General features: G+C 43.3%; 1 protein-coding gene across 1 annotated transcript in view; it reads left to right on the forward strand.

The window, feature by feature from the left end:
* fgl1b (fibrinogen like 1B) overlaps positions 1 to 15,612 on the forward strand; it is a 209,261-nt gene that overhangs the window by 181,982 nt on the left and 11,667 nt on the right. Inside the window, exons 5-6 of the mRNA XM_069892534.1 lie at positions 4,936 to 5,134; positions 11,218 to 11,377. Of these exons, the coding sequence (XP_069748635.1) occupies positions 4,936 to 5,134; positions 11,218 to 11,377 (359 nt within the window). The remainder of the gene's footprint in view (positions 1 to 4,935; positions 5,135 to 11,217; positions 11,378 to 15,612) is intronic.

Raw genomic sequence — 15,612 nt, forward strand, 5'->3', positions numbered from 1 at the left:
ATGGCCGGAAGGATGTAGGTGTTACAGTTGGTCAACGGTAGGGGCCCCTTGAAGTCTACGCTGAGACACTCAAAGAGGCAGGTGGCTTTGATGATGTGGGTGTTCTCCGGATGGAAGAAGTGGGGCTTGCACTCAGCGCACACTGGGCAGGCTCGGGTCATGGAGCGAATCACCTCGACCGTGTAGGGCAGGTTGCGAGCTTTGACAAAGTGCGCGAACCTAGTGACCCCTGGATGACAAAGCTCCTCGTGGAGTTTCTGCAGACTGTCCATTTGTATGTTGGCGTAAGTCCCTCTGGAGAGAGCATCTGGTGGGTCGTTGTGTTTACCAGACCGATACAGTATGTCATAATTAAAGGTGGAGAGCTCAATTCTCCACCTGGCAATTTTGTCATTCTTGATGTTATTGCTAAACATGAAGGAGACCGTGCGTTGGTCAGTCAGCAGCGTAAAGCACCTGCTAGTGAGGTAGTGTCTCCAACGACGTACTGCTTCGACTATGACCTGGGCCTCCTTCTCGAAAGAGGAGTGTCGGCTCTCAGGACCCTGGAGGGTTCTGGAGAAGAAGGCTACCAGCTGACCGGCCTGGTTCAAAGTGGCTGCCAGTGCAAAGTCAGACGCTTCGCTTTCGACTCGGAACGGAATGGACTCGTCTATGGCATGCAGCGTTGCAGCAGCGATGTCCGTTTTGATGCAGTCAAAGGCCGCTCTGACTTCAGTTGACAGGGGAAAGGAGGTTGTCTTGATGAGTCGCCATGCCTTGTTGGCATAGTGTGGAACCCATTGGGCATAGTAAGAGAAAAAATCCAGGCAGCGTCTGAGTGCCTTCTGGGTGTGGGGGGGTTGGTGCAAGTCCATGAGGGGATGCATGCGGTCAGGGGATGCATGACCACCCCTTTCTCCACCACACAACCCAGAATTGCAGAAGACACACTTGTTGAAATTGTAGGTCAAGTGCAGCCGAGTTGCAGTCTGAAAAAATCTCTCATGGTTGGCATCGTGATCCTCCGTGTCATGGCCGCAGATGGTGATATTGTCCAGATACAGGAAAGTAGCAGTCAGCCCATTCTGGTCCACTATCTGGTCCATTTCCCACTGGAAGACCGCGACGTCATTTGTGACCCCAAAGGGTACCCTGAGGAATTGATACAGCCACCCATTCGCTTCGAAGGCCGTGAAAGGTCGGTCTTCCTGGCAGACCGGGATGATAGGCTGAACATAAGTCAATGGTGGAAAATACACGGTATTAAGTGATCTAATTCACCACATCCATGATCCATGGAAGGGGGTACGCATCCAGAACCGTGAAGTGATTGCTTGTCTGGCTGTAGCCAACCACCATCCGCGGCCTCGCCCTGTTTTTAACAACCACTACCTGGGCCCTCCATGGACTCAAGCTAGGTTCAATAATGTCCTCATCCAGCAGTCTGAGCACCTCGCTTGTGATAAATTTCCTATGTTCATAACTATATTGCCGGCTTTTGGAGGCCACAGGCTTCCAACCAGGGAATGAGATTTGCGAAAAGTGCTGGCGGAGCAACTCGGAGGGTGAAGAGACTACAGGTGAGGCCCCGGGGCGACTTGTTGATCCAAACCAAGGCTTTTATTAACTAAAAGACTGGAGGATATCACAAGTACATCGACCAGTCCAGAATGACCTGGTCAGGCTAGGAGCAATCCTTTAAGACCTGCCAGTAGGTGTGGCTACACTCTCAGCCAATCACAGTCATCCTACACTACCATCTGTACATATGTACATATACACCTTGGTGATACAATCTGTCCTATCAAATGAAATGAGTGATGAGTCATCTTCATTTATTTGCTCGAAAGTTAGTAGACAGTGTGGATGTGAATGGAAATTTATTCAGAGGAAGGGAGTGCGGATAATTGTGGAAAGTGTGCTCATTGTGAATTGATTTCCCCTGCATGGTACTTAAGTCACAAGTACATTTTAAACAACTGGTTATGAGATCAACTGAGGAATTGCAGGCTGTTTATGAAGCTTCGCCTTCAAAACTATATTATTTGCCTACTCAAGAATTCCAACCAGGTGACCACGTCAGTGCTCTGTTGATGAAAAGACTTGGCTCAAGTTTCTCTCCTGGATCTAAGAGTAACCTGAAAGAAAATTTCAGAAATTCAACTTCAAGGACCATCTCTTCATTGAACTATCCACTTCCTCTCAGATAATGATCCCGTTTTGCTAGTACCTAACTAGTTTGCTGTTTACTCCATGTAAAGTTTATTGTGTTGATGTTTGAACTGAATTATACAAAATTTGATGGAAATTGACAGCTGGATATTGTAATATAGAAGTTAAGTTAGTGGGCCATTCATCCAGAGATGTAAGTTAAAATTGCAGCTGGGGAATTTAATTCAAGAAACTAAATAAATCTGGAATTAAATCTAGTTTAAATAATGGTAACCATGAAATTGAAAGACTGTTGTAAAAATCCATCTGGTTCACTAATGCCCTGCAGGGAAGGAAATTAGGCATCCTTGCCCATTTATGGTCTTTATCCAGCAAGGGGATTGATTCATAACTGCCTCCTTAGTTTGCAGACAACTAGAGAAGGACACTGAATACCACCACTATCAGTGACGACCACATCCTCCGAATAAATACTTTTGTATAAAGCCATTTGCCCTCCATGTTCCACATGAGCCTTTCTCATAACTTACATCATCTAATTATGACTGATATTCCAATTTCATCAAGGCATCCTGGTCAGGAGGTCTATTAGCCACTGTTAACTACCCCTCATGTGTGGGCAGATGGCTGACGAATCAGGGTTGATTAAATGACTCTGTGAGAGACGATTGGTTAGGTAACTAGGGAAATGAGCCTGATTGACAGCTATCATAGACTTATTGGGACAAGTGGATTCCTTCTCCAGCATCAGAAAAATGAGAAATATGGTAAATAAGTAATAAGTGGAGTGAGGTTTATTAGCAATTTTAAAAATTGATTTGTGCAATTTAGCCAAAGACACAAAATCATAAAGGGGAAATAATAGAGATATTGGATGGGATAAACATCATTAAAAAGAAGATATAAGAAGAGCTGGCAATGAAGGTATAGGTAGAACCTGGAAGAAGGTATAGGAAGAGCTGGCAATGAAGCTATAGGAAGAAGCTGGAAGAAGGTATAGGAAGAGCTGGCAATGCTTCCATCAAGATAGTCATCATCCACATGAGGTATGTCAAAATTGTTTAGGTAAACATAGAAACATAGAAGAGAGGAGCAGGAGTAGGTCATTCGACCCTTCGAGCCTGCTCCGCCATTTAACGAGATCATGGCTGATCTTAAAGTTTAGTACCCCGTCCCCGCCTTCTCTCCGTAACCTTTAATACCCTAGGTAGATGAAGATAGGCATGGTAGAAGAGTTTATCATAACCTTCCAGTCTCTCTAGAAATGGGCACGATGGAAGATAACTCGCAAAATTAATACTCCAGTTCAAAAAGGTATGAAAGGTCAGGCTCATCAGTTTAATCTCATTTGTAGAACAATTGAGAGAAACAATAATTAGAAAGTAGATAGGCACTTGGAAAAGTTTGAGTTGATAAAAGAAAGAGAGCACTAAATTTTTTATAGGTAAATCCTGCTTCGCGAATTGTTTTACATGTTTTCGATATGCTGGTAGAGAAAGTTGATGAAGGGGGTGCATTGCATATCATCTGCATAGATTTTGACAAGCGGTTTTAGAAAGTTCATCATCTAAACAAAGCTGAGGCCCACAGCTCTTCTAGAGCATTTATGGGAATTGGCTTGAAGGTAGAAGTAGCAGAGGATGGCAGGGTAATGCAGCCAATGTAGCTGCTGCTCCACAGCACCTGTGACCTAGGTTTGATGCTAACCCTATGTTGCTGTCTTTGTGAAGTTTGAATGTTCTCCCATGACCATATGGGTTTCCACCAGGTGCTCTGGTGTCCTCTCATAACACTTGATGTTTTGTTGAATTTTGACCATCCTAAGTTGTCCCTGGTTTGTAATTAAGAGGTAGAATCTGGGACAGGGTAAATTGATGGGAATATGGGGATAATAACATAGGCTAGTGGAGATTTAGGTAAAAAAGAATGGTTGATAGTCAGTGTGGACTAACTGGGCTGTAATGCAGTATCTCACTTTGACCATGAATAATGGCGAATGTTATTTTTCAGTTGGACGATCCTAAATGTTCTACTCTACAGATTTCAGAAAGGGGGAGTGCTGTTTTGCTTTAAATTTGTTATTGAGTTGGACGTGAGTGTGTAGAGCCAAAGTTTGCAAATGACAACGTGGAGGTTTGGGAAACAGTGGAGAGGATATTAATAGATAGCAAGAAAGTATAGATAAGCACATGAGACAGGTGTGACATGATAAATTTCAGCAGAAAGAATAAGGGTAGACAACACAGACAGACTGGGAAAGTTCCAAAGGACGTGCAGCAACTGAGAGACCCAGTGTACATGTGTTAAGATCATTGAAAGGAGGTGACGATGTTGAATGAATGGTTGGTAATGCATATGAGCTCCTAACATTCGTGAATTGAGGTGCAGGCTGAAAAAGAAGACCAATTATATTAAAACCCTATAAAGCATGAGTTAAATGACAGAGTACTGTGCCCATTTCTAATGATCCCATCTTAAAAATGACGAGAGCACCCTATAAAGGTGCAAAAAGATTCCACGGATGATCACTTTTAGTTTGCAGCAAAGAAGGGTAAGAGGATTTAGCCGAAATTAGCAGCATACCCCCATGTAATGATGTAGAAGACCCCATAAATCCTGCGTCCCTCTTTATTCCAAAAGAAACTTCATTGTCTCCTCGCTAACTTTCATTTGGATCATGTCACCAAATAATTGCTGCAATTGTTGCTTCCCAGGTGTGGGACAAATGGCATCTGCTTGTTCCTGAAAATTGCTCCAAGATTATATTACTCTTTTTAACAGGAAACATGCATGATCAAAGTCTCCAAACTCCGTCATCAGTTGCAACGTTTGCAGAATCAGTTCCTGCTTGGAACTTGGCGGCTGAAGTATATAAAGGAGGATAATTACCATTGGATAAAGGAAATCATAAAAGCAGGAGAGAAGGAACAAGCAAATGATTCAGACCCCAGTACTCCAAATCAGTTTGCATATCACCATGGTAAATGTAGAAATCTGAAAGTAAATATGTTTGCTACAACAGACAAAATGTTTTATTTTACCTTCATGCTGGCCATTAACAGAGGATCATTTCATTTAATGTTGACAATTATTGAACATTAAGGAAGAGTATTGGCCTATTTTTGGCAGCAACTTTGTTCGTAGCACCCCTGCTTTTGGTTCTGGGTTCAAGTGCCACTCCAAGTTTTGAACACTGAAATCTTGGTGGACCCACTACTGAGGTTTCAAGCGAGTTACCTTCTTTCAGTTTGGTTATTAAACTTACAGAGTCGTACATTTAATCTCCCATGGTGTTACCCAAGTGCCAATTTTTTTCTGATGTTCTGGCTAATGCTCAAAATATTCGACCAAGTCCTGATTTTCCTGTGAATTCTGTGAGAGAATACAGAAAATATTTGTCATTTTTGCAATTCCACCACTGATAACTGATCAGTTAGATTTGTGCTTTTAAGTATTTTGATTGCAATGATCAGTGACAAAGTTATTCAATAAATAAATAAATATTTTTTTTATATCCATCAGCTGGTAGGAACAGATTAGGTGGTAAAAATTTTTTAAATATTTTACATATTTTCTGGCTGTGGAAGGAAGAGGGGGAATAACTGAAATTAATTATCATAGAACTGGCACAAGGTTCTATAAACCCGGTGACTAGAATTTACATACCAGTGCAATTGAAAAGCATAAAACTGGAAAATTTAAATAAAAGGTCAAGGTTCCATTATTGTCATGTAATACTACATTTAGAATATAACATACAGCAGAAAAAGATGGCAAATCTGGATACATTAGGGCAGCATCAGTGGAGAGAGAATTAACATTTCAGATGAAGGGCCTTTGATCTGAAGCGTAAGCTCTTTTTCCTCCCTCTAACGATGTTACAAGACTATTTACAATCTTTGTTTCAATTCTTTATTTAAATTAGTTGAACCATTGAAAGAGAAATGAGACCTGTGTTCAGTAACAATCCATCAGGTGGCGTAAATAATTGGGAAACTGAGGTCAAAGCTCATTGAGAAAGGACCTACGCTTTGTGTTAGAGTTCTGCAGTCAATCCACTAACCTGCAGATGCTAATGGATCTGCATCCATTGTACCTCTGAATTTCAGGCAATTTACTCCATGAGCCATTTAACACATAAGTCATTGTTGGGACGGAGGTGCACAGGGTGTTTTGCAAGCATGTGTCAACTGCAGCTTGCAATATAAAAGGTATTAAAATAGCTGTGCCTCATCCATCTGGTTCCACATTAGAACATGGAACTGTACAGCACAGGAACCCTAACCCTAACCCTTTGGCCCATGACATCAGCACCAAACATGGTGCCAAATTAAACTGAAGTTCTGCTACTTTCACAAAATCCATATCCATCTTTTCCCCAGCAGATTCATGTGTCAATCTGAAAGACTATGCTACTATGGTATCTACTACCCTGGCAACCCATTTCAGGCACATACCTCTCTGTGTAAAATCTTGCTCTGCACATCTCCCTTTAACTCCCCCTCCTCCTCTCAACCTAAACGCATGATCTCTATTGTATGACATTTTATTTTTACCCTGGGAAAAATATTCTGACAGTCAATACTTCGACCAGGTCTCCTCTCAGCCTCAACATTCCAGAGAAAGCAAAAACGATTGTCCAAACCTCTCCCCATAATTCAAACCCTGTAATCCAGGCAGCATCCCGGTAAATCTCTTCTGTCCTTTTTCCAAAGCCTCCACATAAAAACATAAGAACATAAGAAATAGGAGCAGGAGTTGGCCATCTGGTCCATCGAGCCTGCTCCACCATTCAATGAGATCATGGCTGATCTGATGATAGGCTCATCTCCACCTAACTGCCTTTTCCCCATATCCCTTAATTCCCCTACTATGTACAAATCTATACAACCTTTTCTTACATATATTTACTGAGGTCGCCTCCACTGCTTCAAAGGGTAGCAACTTCCACAGATTCACCATCCATTGGTAAAAGCAGTTCCTGCTCAGCTCTGTCTTAAATCTACTACCCTGAATCTTGAGGTTATGTCCCCTAGTTCTGGTCTCCCCTACCAAAAGAAACAACTTACCTACCTCTATCTTATCTTATATGTTTCTATAAGAACCCTTCATATTCTTCTAAATTCCAATGAGTACAGACTTGGATGACTCATAGGCTACCCTCCCATCTCTGGAATAAACCTGGTGAACTTCCTCTGAACAGCTTCCAAAGCCAGTACATCCTTCCTCAAGTAAGGAGACTAAAACTATACACAATAGACCAGATGCAACCTCACCAGTACCCTATACAGTTGCAGTATAACCTTCCTGCTCCTAAATTCAATCCCTCTAACAATGAAGGCCCACATTCCATTTGCCTTCTTGATAGCCTGCTGCACCTGCAAACCCACTATTTTGTGATTCATGCACAAGCATTCCCAAATCCATTTAAATACTAATCTGATCTTCCATTTTTCCTTCCAAAGCGGATAATTTCATATTTGCCAATATTGTACTCCATCTTCTGGACCCTTGCCCACTCACTTAACCTATCTATATCCCTCTGCAAACTCTGCATATCCTCTGCTCAATTTGTTTTTCCATTCGATTTAGTGTCATCAACCAACTTGGATGCATTGCGCTCAGTCCCCTCTTCCAGATCATTAATGTATATTGTGAATATCCTTCCTGTAATGGGAAGACCAGAATTGGACACGATACTCCAAGGGTGGCTAAAACAAAGTTTTATTCAGCTGGAACATGACTTCCTTACTCTTACATTTACTACCACGACCAATGAAGGCAAGCAAGCCATCCACCTTCTTTGCCATCATATCTACTTGTGTGGCTACTTTCAGGGAAAAGGCAAGTTGAAAGAAATTCAATGAGCTAAAAAATAAACTTGCTTCCTATTTTCTATCTGGCCTCTTTTACTATTTCTACCGAGGCTGCTAACTGCCAGCATCTCCAGACTACACATTTGAGGTTATCTTTGTGCTTCTTGCCAGATTGATGATTAACCTTCTCCTTCAGCTCATCAAGCCAGTATTGCAGTGCCTCTGGGAACGGTGCAAAAAATTTTTTTTTTTAAAAATCTGTAGGCGATATGAGCAGTATGACAATCAAGCACTGGGGAATAGGCAGTTTGTATCTGAACAGGAAGGTTCAGGACAATAACCTGTGCAGTAAAATCAGCAATTTCCAATGGAGGATTATTTTTGTTGTCACCAGCAAGAGACTGGAGATGCTAGAAACTGGAGCACAAAAAAATTGGTATAGACCATAAGATATAGGAGCAAAAGTCCCAATGAGTCCACTCCACCATTCTCCATTCTCCCACTCAGTCCCACTCCCCTGCCTTCTCCCCATAACCTTTGGTACCCTGGCTATTCAGATACCTATCAATCACTGCCTTAAATATGCTCAATGGCTTGGCCTCCACAGTCACCTCTGGTAGCCACTCTCTGGCTCAAGAAATTCCTCCGCATCTGTTTTAAACGGGCGCCCTTCAATTCTGAAGATGTGCTCTCTTGTCCAAGACTCTCCAACCATGGGAAACAACTTTGCCACATCTACTCTGTCTTGGCCTTTCAACATTCAAAATGTTTCTTTCAGGTCCTCCCTCATTCTTCTGAACTCCAAGAAGTACAGTCTAAGAGCCGTCAAAAGTTTCTCAAATTCAAGATTCAATTTTATTTTAATATCGTGTAATAAAATCGAAAATGTGATATTACACAAAATGTCCTTTAGTCTACCGTAAGGCAGACAACAATTCCCCATCAGCAGAAATTTCCTGGTGCCCCTTACAGTCAGAGAAAGAGAAGCAAAAGAGTGTGTGTATGCGTTTCCCCCCCCCCACCAAGTCACTGTGTCCATGGATTTGCCTCCATCACTCCCATTCCTGCAGCCTCCACAGGCTCACAGTCTTCAGACAAAGCCATCAGCAACCAGAGCTCCAGATCCAAACCTTTGAGACTATCAGGAAGCATTCAGCACCCTTGGCTCCCTATCACATCCTGGTTCTGATACCTGGTACCCCTGCAGCCAGTCTCGACTCCGTGTCCAGCAGTCTACAGCCTAGTGCGGGTCCCTTAACCACAGACACCATCAGCCCACAGCCTGCATGAGTTCATCTCCTGCAGTCACCAACAGCCCACCACTTACCTGTTCTTCAGCCTCAGAGATCCTTGTTGGTCCGCCGCCGTGAATACCGTTCTGTGGGTCGTCTCCTCTGCTTCTCCTTCTCAAACGGGGGGGGGGGGGGGGGTGGTCTCTAGCTCCAGTTCTCTGCTTCCCCAAAGTCTGCAACCCCTAATGGCCCCTGCCATACATAGGCACTGCCCTCTTGGGCCCAGACCTCACCGTTGGCTCCTTTAATGGTTATTTAAAGCCAGTATGGAGCCAACAGCAGTCAGACTGGGGAAATGCTGTGTCTCCATTCTTCGCAGGTAGACACCAGCGGCAGCCATTGCAGCACCTCCAGCAGTGCTGCCATTTTTAAAAATATGTTAATCCTTTCATTCCAGGAATCATTCTTGTGCACCTTCACTGAACCCTCTCCAATACCAGCACATCCTTTCTTAAATAAGGAGCCCAAACCTATACTCCAGCTGAGGCCTCACCAATGCGTTATAGAGCCTCAACATCAATCCCTGCTCTTGTATCCTATTCCTCTAGCTGTAAATGCTAGCATTGCATTAGCCTTCTTCATCACTGATTCAATGTTAACCTTTAGGGTATCTGAACGAGGACTCCCAAGTCCCTTTTCATCTCAAAAATTTCAGAAGGTTTGTCAGGCAAGATTTTCCCTTAAGGAAACCATGCTGACTTTGGTCTACCTTGTCATGCACCTCATCCTTGCCAATCAACTCCAACAACTTCCCAACCACCGCTGTTTGGCAGATCATTACTAATCCCTCCACAATCTCCATTGCTACTTCTTTCAGTACCTAAGGGTGTATTCCATCTGGTCCTTGCAGGGTCGGTGCCAGAATGAGTGTTAGAGAGGGACATTAGCGTAACCGGGGGGGGTACCTACCTGCCAATGAACGTTATAGTCCTCCGAACCTCCGACGCTGGGAGAGTCACTAGAGTGCATCAAGCTAGACGCTAGTGATGCTTGACGCATGCGGGGGCAAGGGAGGGTCTGATGATGAGCAATGGCCAAGAGTGTATGGGGGGCACGGCACCTCTGTTTGGGGGGGCAGTGCCTGCAGATGCCCCCCCCCCACTTGGTGCCGACCCTAGGTCCACGAGACTTATTTCCCCTTAGACTATTCAGCTTCCCAAGCGCCTTCCCCGGTGAGTGCGACTGCACTCACCTCACCTCTCTTCCCCGACATCTTGAAAGTCAGGTACAGTATAATGTTAATATCTTCCAAAGTGAAGATTGATGCAAAATACCCATTCAGTTCCTCTGCCATCTCTTTGACACCCCTTGGCCACATCTCCAGTACATTGATCCTATATCTACTCTCACTTGCTTTTTTATAACTAAATATACCTAAAGTCGCTTTTAGTGTTCTTTTTGATATTATTTGCTAGCTTCTTTCCAGAGTTGATCTTTTCCTTACTGATGACCTTCTGTATGCTTTTAAAAACTTCCCAGTCCTCTATCTTCCCATTGATTTTTGCTTCTTTGTATGCCCTTTCTTGACTTTGACTTCTCTTGTCACCCACAGTTGTTCATTTTTCCATTCAAATATTTTTTTCCTTCTTTTTAAAACATACTGCACCTGTCCTGCACCCTTTTCGCTTCTCACAGAAACACCGGCCTTTGCAGCTCTGCTGCCCTCCTTGCTGGTGTGCACTTCCAATCAACTCTTGCCAGTTCCTCTTTCATACCTCTGTACTCCTCCTTATTCCACTGGGAGGGATTTTAGTTTCCCCTTTTCAAATTGCAAATCAATATAGTTATAAATATAAATAAAGTATAAAGTTTATTAGAAGGCGGAAAATATGATGAAATCCTGTATCTTTTTGTTTGATCATCTATTGTAGGACCCGCTTTATTTCGAAAGATGACTTGAAATAAATAATCTCTGTTTCATTAATTATACTAACTGTCAATTCTACTTTGTGCAGATTGCTCTGAGGTATACAACAGTGGCAAAACCAAAAGCAGATATTACAAAATTAAGCCAAAGTCTGTGGCTGAACCATTTCTTGTGTACTGTGATATGTCAGAGGGTGGTGGATGGACGGTCATTCAACGCCGCAGAAATGGGAAAGTGAATTTTAATAGGTAAATAAACTGGGTTATTGAAACACCAAGCCATTGTGAGCTCCTGTAAAAATGTTCTTCTAATATTCTCATTCTTCCTTTATCTCACTACTTCCTTTATGAAGAGCTCACCTACTTTCAAAATAACTGCAAGCTTGTAATGTTGCATCTTTTTAGAGATCATCGTGCCTTGTTTCTGTTGATTTAGACCATTTCTAAGTGTACTTGGAATAGTATTTGAAACACAATTATGAGAGTTGTTCATCCAGTATACATTAACCTCTTCACATTGGTGCTGTCCTCCCTATTTTCCTAAAAATTGTATTGTAAAATGAAAATGTTTCAATGGCAAAGACTTCCATAATATACATTATACAAATGTCTATTTTACTAATTTACCTGTGATAGCATCAACTGCTAAATACGTTTTCACAGGACAATTTTGAAATACAGGCATTTATCTTCCTATTAATTTCCTAATTAACTACAAATGAAAAGTCAGATCTCATTGGTGGTGTTTCCTTGCCTGTGATCCCAGATTCAAATGTGGATGGACGGTCTTGGTGGCCTGAACGTTTTCTGGATTGGAGCAGAGTGTTCTCTATGACAGAAGGACCCACAATGAAACTGTGCCTCCTCCATCAACCTGAAATGACAGATGGCATCATCTTCCTATCAGTTTTGCCAGCTAACGAATGATTAAATATGAAGAAAATATATATTTTAACATGTAATGACACAAAACAAGTGCTAATTGATAATTATAAACAAAAAATATTAACTTTATAAAAGCCAATTGCCCACCTAATCCAAATCAATGTGGTCTTCAATCCTATAACTGATCAGAGAACTGGGCACTCTTCATAAGAATGCACTTCTCCACTTCTTCTCCAACAAATTCAGTGCCTCATTCTCACACCAAATTCATATTTGACAGCACTTGTATTAGTCCCAGACCCACATTCATTAAAATGGCTAAACACAGCTGGTTCCATTTGAAACTGACAGTGTCCTGCCAATAATTTTTTTTTTGTATTTAAATTTAAATTTTAAAATTAAATTTAGACATGCAGCATGGTAATAGGGCCATTTGGCCTACATGCCCATGCTGCTCAATTAGGGAGGCACGGTTGGTGTAGCGGTTAACGCAAAGCATTTACGGCATCAGTGATTGGGTCCAGGGTTCAAATCCTGTGCTGACTATAAGGAGTTTGTACATTCTCCCCGTGACTGCATGGGTTTTCCCTGAGAGCTCCAGTTTCCTCCTCCCATTCAAAATATACCAGGGATGTCAAGTCAAGTCACCTTTATTTATCATTCATACCATGCTCACATGATAAAGACGAGGTAGCTTTTCTCCAGGACCACAGAGCATATTTATGTAAATATAAGTAGAATAGAAGTTACATACATTAACATATTAAGATGTAAACAGTAAAAGTCCATGGTACATTATCCACATGTGTCCTAGGAATTCAGGAGCCCGATGACTTCGGGGGAAAAAAACTGCTGCCCAATCTGGACATAAGGGCCCGAGTTTTGCGATACCTCCTACCAGATGGCAGAAGGGAGAACAGTTTACATGAGGGGTGTGTGGAGTCCTTCACGATGTTTATTGCCTTTCACTTGTATCAAGTGTTGTAGGTGCCCTTCATAGTAGGAAGATGATCTTTTCTGCTGACTTCACTATCCTCTGTAGGGTCTTGCGGTTTGAGGAGGTACAGCTACCAAACCAGTGGGTGATGCAGTTGCACCAGATGCTCTCAATAAATCTTCTGTAGAATGTAGTGAGGATGGAGGGTGGGAGATGAACTTTCCTCAGTCTTTGCAGTAAGTAGAGGAGCTGCTGGGCTTTTAAGGGACCAAGTGAGATTCTCCACCAAGTGCACTCCAAGGAACTTGATACTTTTGACGACCTCAATTGTAGAGCCATCAATGGTCAGCGGAACGTGGTCCCCATCATCCCTCCTGAAGTTGGCAACTAGCTCTTTTGTTTTATTAATGTTCAGATACATGTTGTTGGCTCTGCACCAGTCTGTTAGCGACTGCACCTCAGCTCTGCATGCTGACTTGTCGTTCTTACTAATAAAGCCCACCATGGTGGTGTCGTCAGCGAACGTGATGATGTGATTCAAGCTGTGTTTAGCTGCACAGTCGTGGGTCAGCAGAGTGAACAGCAGTGGACTAAGCCCGCAGTCCTCAGGCCCCCCGTGCTCAGTGTGATGGTCTTAGAGGTGCTGTTACCAATCCGGACTGCTTGAGGTCTCCCCAACTGGAAGACAAGAATCCAATTGCAGAGAGAGGTATTTAAACCCAGTAGATTAATTGGGTGTAAATTGGGCAGCACGGACTCATGGGCCGAAATGACCAATTACCGTGCTCTATGTCTAAATTTTAAAAAATTTTAAATTTAAAGGTTTATAAATTTAAAAAATTTAAATTTACACCCAATTGACCTACAATTCCCTGTACATTTTAGATGGAGGGAGGAAACCATAGCACATGGAGGAAATCCACACAGACACAGGAAGAACATACAACCACCTTACAGGCAGTGTGGGATTCGAACCCTGGGCTCGATCACTGGCTCTGTAACAGTGTTGTCCTAACAGTTCTGATTCACCATCAATCACGTGAAGACTATTGCAGAAACACCATAGACTTTTATTCACGTGAGAACTTAGCATATCCTTACTGTTCAGCTGTCCTGCACTGAGTAACAGGGGGCTGTGGAACAGTCACCTTTTTCAGAAGCCTATGGGGAGGGGCCACAGGAACAAACAGCCAATAGGCATGCTTGACCAGATAATTTATACATTACAGTGGTTTACCACATTCATCTCTTGTTTTTAAAAAGAGTTTAAGCGGGGTGAAGTGGAACTTACCAAGTTACGTATTTACAATTTGAAAGTTCAGCCTATCAGATGGTCTGGTCATTCAATGGGACCGTCGTAGGACCAGTTGTGGTTGGGATGCAGCTGCGGAGTCCTGGGCGGTCTCGGGCATCTCTCCGAACTCATCAATCTTGTGCTGATGGGCAAGCGGCATGCCTGGGGTATCCTCCCTCAAGGTGGAGGCAGGATACCAGAGGTCAGGTGCATCGTGTGCATTCAGTGGTGAGGAGGGTGTGAGGTGGTCAGCAGCGGTCTCCAGAGCCCCTGAAGCAGTCAGGTCCCTGATGGAAACGGTGTCTTCTTCTCCATCCAAGTATGCCACATAGGCATATAGGGGGTTGGCATGGAAAAGTTGGACCCTTTCAACAATGGGTCAAACCTGGTTCCTTGCATGCCTCCAGAGCAGGATGAGCCCTGGGGACATCAGCCATGCCGGTAGTGTGGTCCCTATCGCAGATTTCCTGGGGAACGAAAACATATGTTCATGTGGTGTAGCATTAGTAGCAGTGAATAGCAGGGACCTGATGGAGTGGAGGGCCTCCTGGAGAATCTCCTCCCAGTGGGAGACCAGGAGGTCCTTGGACCGCAAAGCCAGGAGGACTGGCTTCCAGACCATAGCATTCTCCCTCTCCACTTGCTCGTTACCCCAAGGGTTGTAAGTAGTGCTCCTGCATGTGGCAATGCCTCTGGTCAACAGGTACTGGCACAGCTCATCACTCACAAAGGAAGGCCCCCGGTCGCTGGGGAAACCAAATAGAGTAAAGTGGCTGCACAGGCCCTAATGACTATGGCAGCGGTCATGCCCGAGCTGGGGGTGGCAAATGGAAAATGGGGGTATTCATCAATGATGTTAAGAAAATACACATTACGGTCAGTGGATGGCAGGTGTCATTTAAAATTGACACTGAATTACTAAAAGGGGCAGGTGGCTTAACTAATTGTGCCCTGTCTGGCTGGTAGAAGTGCAGCTTGCACTCAGCACAGACCTGGCATCATGTCATGGTCCTGATCTCATTAATGGACTACGGCAGGTTGAGTGCTTTAACAAGGTGAAAAAACCTGGTGACTCCAGGGAGACAGAGATCATTATAATGGTTTTGTAGCTGGTCATTCTGAGTGCTGCCACAAGTTCCATGGGACAGGCTGTCTGGTAGCTTGTTAAGTTTCCCCAGCCAGTTCTCCATCACATTATTTCATTGTTTTTGATTTTACCCTGATGCTGATTGTTGAACATAAACGCTGCAGTGCATTGATCAGTCAGCAAGGTGAATTTCTCACCGGCCAGGTAATGGTGCCAGTACCACACTGCTTTGACAATGGTTTGGGCCTCTTTTTCAACTGAGGAGTGTCAAATCTCGGGGC

The sequence above is a fragment of the Narcine bancroftii genome, chromosome 7 (genome assembly GCF_036971445.1).
Source record: "Narcine bancroftii isolate sNarBan1 chromosome 7, sNarBan1.hap1, whole genome shotgun sequence".
Lineage (NCBI taxonomy): Eukaryota > Metazoa > Chordata > Chondrichthyes > Torpediniformes > Narcinidae > Narcine > Narcine bancroftii.